Here is a 7,866-nt window from a genome sequence, read left to right on the forward strand (position 1 = left end):
TTTATGGGGTACAATTTGTTTGTTTATACTATTACAAGACCTCTAAAAATGAGTGTATATGTATGTTTATGGATGTCTATAATGCATCGAGTGAATTTCCTTTATTTTCTATGGTAAAAATTAATTTAGAAACCTGTATTTTAGGATGCGAGGTAAATCCCAGAACATATTAAACCCATAACCCGAGATGCTACAGTATATATAGATAGATAGATAGATGTGAGTTAATTTTTTCTAACTTATGCATTTATATTGTTGTCGTCTGTGTATACTATTTGTCCATGAATTACTTATATTTCTAAATATTGCAATTCTGTCATCTTTGTTGTTCTCTGCAATATATTCCAGATAAGCTGCCTAATCAAAGAAACTAATACTGTGATGCCACTATATACATTTTATTTGGGTATGAGTATTTATAGCATATTGCTTAAGTACCCAGATAATCTTGATACTAACATGAGAAATAAATCCACAGCCAAATGGATCCGCCCTTCCCTATTTAAACTTCACATATAAAACTAAAGTATTCGAAACCCATTTTGATATAAGGGCAGTGGTATGTGTAACTGAATTGGCTCTGTTTAGCCCGTGCTATATTAGAATGAGAGATGGAAAAGAATAAAAGCCTTATTTTATTGATAAGTACTGTATACTAAATACTGTAATTTTATAGAACATCCTTCAGTATTCTATTTTATATCAATAAAATGAAATAAGTAAACTATCAAAAATTAATGGAAAATGTTACAGCAACCATGACATTGTCATGCAGATATCAAAGAAAATAAATATTACATACAAAGTTATTAATGGGGTTAAGCTGTCAGAATTATAGAAAATACAGAAGGACTTCGACTTATGTTTTGGTTGGAGGTTAGCACCATTAGGGGAGCTTTTCTTTGCACTTATACTGTACTGTGTGCAGTTACAACACTTCTGAGTTTTACATTTTGATAATATATGGAAAGCAGTGCTCATGATGGCATATCATAAACGATGGTAGAATGGTGATTATAGTCACCATTCCCATGAAATTACTTGCTTTTATAGCGTATACTCTGAAAGCAAAAATATCGGCATCAATACATTGCCCATAACCAAAGACTGGTTTTAAGTCCAAGTCCAAATGTATTCATGGCAAGTTTGGTAGCTTCTTCCCTTTCTATTTTATAATAATTGCCAAACATCATGTAGATGTACAGCTTAGTATTGCTAAAATATATGTACAAAATCTATACTATTAAAGACATTGTACTGTATTCATAATATTCTTTACTTTTCATGTAAAATTCCATTATTCTTTTTTTCATAAAACCCTTATAAGACGATTTACCGTGAATTCCTACATTTCACAGTCTCTAATCAAAGGAATTTTTTTTAGTACAGCACACTATATTGGATCGTTATGTAAAATCACGACCATAGTTCTAAGGAAAATATTTCTTTCTTACAAATTTCCATGAATGCACCATGTCGAATATATACTGTAAAGTATTATTATATTTCAAGGGATTTTGAGAATAGCAAAAAAACTTTGTTATAGTAGTCTCATATCTGAGCAGAATTTTTTATGTTTTTTCACATTGCTGATTATTTATTATCTTATAATCACAGAAGACTTACGCTAATTAGTAGTACAGTATATACAGTATTTCATGAAGTAGGTTATAATAATAGCAATGATAAATAATAGCACAGTATTGAAATAGTGTTAAGGATAGTATACTATAGTGATTTTTTATCAATATTCTACTTACTGCCAGTTATATTAGTGGTAAAACTTTAGGCAACTAGTTTTAAGAATTATATAAAGAATAGCATTTATTTTTGTACAGTACTTTATTGTTATTTATAGAAAAGTAAGGAAAAATAACTTCGTTTAAGGGATGAAAAATTAGATTTGTAACGCAGATATCCTGAATCATATGCTTTAACCATTTTCTTGTACAAAATTTTGACAGCAGTTGTAAGAGCGAGTTTACACAAAAGCATTTGACCAACTCTGCCATAACACAGCACATATGTGGGCAGTAATAATGTGAAATATACTGTAAAAAAGGAGGAACAGGTTTTCCATAAATTTGCCAAAAAATTATAATTCAATCAGTGACTGGATGTTCAAGTATTTAGAAAAAAAAATATTGTTTATAAAGAAAATATATATGGACACTAAGAATGCATACAAATAATTTTGTGGAACACCCACAGTGTAGAACTTACTAAATGATGTTTTCTTTATTTACAGTTGAGTAAATTGGGGGGTTTGTTAAATCATATTACAGTTTTGGCTTAGAGTGGGCTACCATTTGTATTTTAAAATTTCTGTGCATATCGGTTGCCCTGTGAACATTGTTTTATCTATCAGCTTAATATTTTGTTTGGTGTAAGATGACAGAAGTCATAAGTGTGACTAAATATTTCAGTGCAGGCTGTGCTAGGTTATATTTATTTCACTTTTCCACTGCACTGAATATTTTCTCTTAGAAAACTTGCAAAAAAACTAAGAACTTAAAAAGATCTTTTATTTGTACGGTAATTATGTCAAAATGCTTAACTTAACATATAAATGACCTATTGTTCATTGTCTTTAAACAGTTTAATGTGCCATGAAAGATTTTGGTGTTAATTCCACACTTGCAATTAACATCGAGATGTGTAGCCACAAGAACAAGCTGGTTTCAGAACAGCCTTGCATATTGCTTAATCTTATCGTTACATGATTAGAGAGATTTATCCAACTCTTGTTGTACTTGTGATGTATATGAAAAAAATTTTTATTGGTCAGAGTGATAACTGATAGAAATAACTTGATATCAGTATGCTACGCATCATGTTAATAGATCTGGATGGATGTATTATACATTGTCAATTTATAATACCTCTACAATAAGTCTGTGACTACTGGAGTATTATGTTGCATTTGTTAAGCATTTTGGTGTGAAGAGCTTCAGGGATCAGAGAAAAGTTTTTATGCACACACCTCTCCTCACATGTCCTGCGGAGAGATAATGTGCATTTTGCTAATACTTCTGTCCAGTTGCTTTGCTGTGAGAAAAAAATAGAAACAATGAAAAGGGTGTGATTTGGCACAATTCCTTGGAAGGGCTTTCATATAATGCATGGATGGGCATTTTTCTCAGTAGGTATAAAATTTATGCTAGTTAACATTTTATATATGATAGAGCATTATATATGCAGCAAATATTTTTAATGTTGCTTGCTTACTATAAAATTCTTATCTACCTACAAATATGTACTTACATACTACAGTATGTACATTATTTGATAATGCTTATATATGTATACATTACATATATAGATATTTTATGTTTAAAGATTTCTGGTCTTATTTATGAATAGGATGTAGAATGTCAAGTATCTTTGTCATAGAGCTCTAAATCTTTTTAAATTATTGAAGTTTCCATAAATATGACTAGTTTTTTGTGTACATTGAGGTAAATTTGAAAAAAAAAACTTTACTCCTATTTATTGTAAAGGAAGATTTTTTTCATTCTAAAGAATTTGAACTCCCATCCTACAGTTTTACAATACATTGTATATATACACACGCCCATTTTATATATATGTATATATATGTATATATAATATATATATATATTATATATATATATATATATATATATATATATATATATATATATTATATATATATATATATATATATATATATATATATATATATATATATATATATATATATATATATATATATATATATACAGTATATATATATATATATATATATATATATATATATATATATATATATATATATATATATATATATATATATATATATATATATATATATATATATATATATATATATATATATATATATATATATATATATATATATAGTGTATGCTTCATAGATTAAACTTATTAGAGAGGCAATAGTTGAATAGAGGAGATAGGAAGAAAAATTTATTAGATAGTAATAAATTTTAACAACAATTATACATTATGACAACATAAGAATTTTACATGCTCATGAGATGAGAGTGGAAAAGGAAAATCTAAAGGCAGTAGACCTGGGCTTTGTATTTTGGACCTTTGCCTTAAGAGATATTAAGCATTCGTACCCCATTCATGTACCATGCCTTGTCAGCAGATTTAAGTGGTGGACAATTCACCAATTCACAAACATAAAGAGGTGCATGTATTAACAGTATATGTAGATAAATCTCTTCTTATCCATCACAATGCATACTTTTATTGCCTTGAAGAGTGAAAGCAGGAAAACTTCCTCATAGTAATGGGGGATTTTGAGGAGGGAGAAGTCTAATTGGAAAGGGATCTCTGGTAGTGGTATCACTCGCCCCAGTTTTAATACCGACACCCTTTAGGGGTGAGCGAGCTGGATATATTCCTAGCATTTCATGCAACTTTTTTCTCTGGTATATTTAGCAGTATTTATACCTTTGAAATGGTGCTTTAAGGAGCATTTCACTGGGCGAAACAGGTTCCTCGCCCAGAAGTAGATTTTTCCTTCGTCAAAATCCCTTTTGTGAGCAGTCTGTATTTGAGATACTGTACATATTGCCTTTAGAATATTATTTTACTATGTGAAGATAACATCATCTCTCCTTAACCAGATGTTAAGCTTAAAAGGCTCAGGATTGTTCTTGGTATAAATACATTAAAGCTGTTAATAGTTATAAATAATTCTTTGTATGAAGTATCTCCAGATATAGAATTACTTAGTAAGGGAATGATTAAACCTACCGATGTGCTGTTCTTTTGGCTCTGAGTTTTTTTATGTTCAGATCTCTTTCATTTATTCATCAATACCTAGTAGAAATATGCATGTTTCTTTAGAATTGCAGTATGATGGTTATGGCAACCTTCTTTAGAATTGCAATATGATGGTTATGGCAACCGCCTCACTTGGGGTGGAGGTCATTGCAATATTTGCTGGAGCATTTCTGTTTTGCTATCCATTTATAAGTCACCTAAAGGAAAGTCACTCTCATTTGACTGTGTGAGCGTGGCTTTATACCATTAGCTACATATTTCATATAGAAGCACCAACTGTCTTCCCCTGTTGGACATAAGTGGTGGTCTGGGTTTTCATCCGTACTGGTGACGTAAAATAAAGTTGCCTGAATGTCGTTCTGGAGTTTAATTACTGCATGCCTTTTATATTTGCCTGCTCTTTTTATTGCTGCTCCTATGTCCCTAACTAAGTGACGAATTGCAGGGTCATTAAGTTTACCTTTTCCACCTAAGTACTTATGAAACCTAAGTTTCCCAGTCTTTGTCATACGCTTATCCACATACCTCTCTCTTAAATTGCGAAGCCTCTTATCAAGTCTATTTGAAGAATGATTTATGCACTCTTCTTTGATGACTGGGTGATCTTTGCCATAAGGTCCATTTTTCTCATTCCTTTCTACAACGGAATTTTAGGCACTCGAATCCTCATCCCCCACAAACACTTGTGTATCGCATCTTTCTCTCGAGATCGGCCCCATATAACTTTTGCTGCCTCTGCTTCCATCTGATCTGGTTGTTCATGAAAGTTTTTCGTACATTTTCCACTTTTTCTATGTTCTCCTTTTTTATCATATTCCTCTTTAGTCAATTTTTTCCCCATTAAGGTAATGTCACAGTAGTTACAGTACTGTATTTTGAAAGAATTTTTGCATCAAGAATGAAACCTGTGTTGGCTTCAGCAACAATACCAGCTCCAATAAGGGCAGTGACCCCTGGTCATCCATGTACCATCAAAAATCACTTCAACATCAAGAATTCCATCTTTGTCTGGAAAAATTCCAGATTTCTTGTAGAAATTAAAAATACACTTATCCACTTTCTGCTGAAATTTCTGATATTTACTCTTACTAAGTAATTGAATGTAAGTTTTATGCCTTTCATAAGTTTTTTGCGCCATAGCATCCACAAATTATTCACACCAGCCTGTCCAGTTCCATCAAGTAATGAATTATATTCAACTGCTGAATTATATCTTGTAGCCACAGATTTTGCAGAATAAGGCATTTTGTCTAACTCGGCCTTTTTTGATATATAATATCACAAATGTCACATTTCATTTTTATATCACAATCAAAATTCTTTTTGTTCAAAACTCATTTCCCATTACCACTGTAATTCTCCTCCTTACACTTTCCAATAATAGAAACCATCTCATGCAAAAGAGATTCATGAATCATTGTTATTGGGTCACTTTTAGTTGACAACATTTCTTCAATTTGTTGTTGTTGCTGTTGTTCTAACTCTTCTTTCAGCTCCACCTCCTTTATTTCACTAAGCAGTAACTTTCTTGTTTCAACAGGACACTTTAGAAACCCATTCATCATTCACTTCATTAGGGATATCCAGAACTTGCGTATCACTTATCTTTTCACTTTCTTCATCTTCTTCGTCCGATAAATGAAGCTTGAAATCATCATCATCGTCTCCAGTCAGGCTCACCAAATTCATCGCCATCATTGTCAGTATCAATAGCTATTGGAACAGCTGACAGGAGAGAGGAAGACGATATACATGGCTTGCTGCCTGCTGGGACCACGAAGTTTTCATTTTCTTCTTTCTTGCTATCTTCATTTTTTCTTTTATTTCCTATATCCTTTCTCTAGGTAATGCACGTTTTCTTTACTGCTTCTTCTTCGGGATTTTCATGAAAGAACACAAAAAAAAAAAAAAAAAAACTGCTATAATGTAAAGAGTATCAAGCAACTCACGCAGCGCAACACATAAACAATAACCTTACGGACCAAACGTCAAGAGACTTACTGAGGCGTCACAGCTATGGAATGATTTTGTGATGTTTCTCGTGACAATCTATCCCTTAGACATCGTAGGAATGGGAAAAATGTCCTACAACAAATACAATTAGGCTACTTGGAAAATTTCTGTAAAACAAAACAGAACGAAGGGATATCAAAACATTGTATTTTTTGTCTTATTTTCATTGTGGATACTTACACAAAAACATATATATATATTATATATATATATATATATATATATATATATATATATATATATATATATATATATATATATATATATATATATATATATATATATATATATTTGTCCAAGATTATACACAATGTTCATGTGCCAGAATCAAGTTGCCAAAATGTTTTTATAACTGTATAAAATACAGTATCTATGCCTTAATTAAATTTATTAGCTTAATAGGAATGGTAGATGGAGCCCACAAACTTTATATCATTATGTCATTTTCAATAGCATGAAGAATGCTTTGCTAATGATGTTTTACCTATTCCTAGATATATAAAGTACTGTATATGTTAATTTTTTACCCATCAGATATTCAAAGTATGTCCAGTGAGGTACTGTATTTATTCTATAATATATAGTATGTGAATGAATTTGTTATGGTGTCAATATTGTTCTTTATATCAGCCCCAAATGTGGAAAGATTTGTCCATATTAACCAGGATATTTTAATGTCCTTTGTCCAAAAGAAGAATAACAATTTCCTTTATAACTTACGACTTGTTTATGAGATAAGGTTTTTGTTCTATACAATACTTGATTTTTCTAACAGTATGCTCTCTGTCAGTTTAATAACAAGCATCTGAAAGTGTCACTAAATTTCATTGCTTGGATTTTATGTTATCTTTTTATATATCCTCAGAGACAATTTATCCATATCATCCTCTATGATGATTCTTTATCTCAAGAAATTTGTCGCTGAATTTTATCAGTCAAGTTGTGAAATGACAACGGCGCAGCAACGAAAAAAGTTTATTGATAGTACTTAATATATACTGTTATTAAATTGCCTGTACAGTACAGTACTTGAACTTGTTTACTTTAGGAATTTAGCCTTAGGAAAAATTT

The 7,866-nt window shown here is 30.8% G+C and overlaps 1 protein-coding gene across 1 annotated transcript in view; it reads left to right on the plus strand.

Annotated features, from left to right (window-relative positions):
• The window catches only part of LOC137620611 (uncharacterized transporter YwbF-like), a 146,515-nt gene extending 142,944 nt beyond the window's left edge, over window positions 1–3,571 (plus strand). The window contains exon 16 of the mRNA XM_068350902.1: window positions 349–3,571. Coding sequence (XP_068207003.1) covers window positions 349–374 — 26 coding nt within the window. The 3' untranslated portion in view covers window positions 375–3,571. The remainder of the gene's footprint in view (window positions 1–348) is intronic.
• Window positions 3,572–7,866: the final 4,295 nt, after the last annotated feature.

The sequence above is a fragment of the Palaemon carinicauda genome, chromosome 27 (assembly GCF_036898095.1).
Source record: "Palaemon carinicauda isolate YSFRI2023 chromosome 27, ASM3689809v2, whole genome shotgun sequence".
NCBI classification, from domain to species: domain Eukaryota; kingdom Metazoa; phylum Arthropoda; class Malacostraca; order Decapoda; family Palaemonidae; genus Palaemon; species Palaemon carinicauda.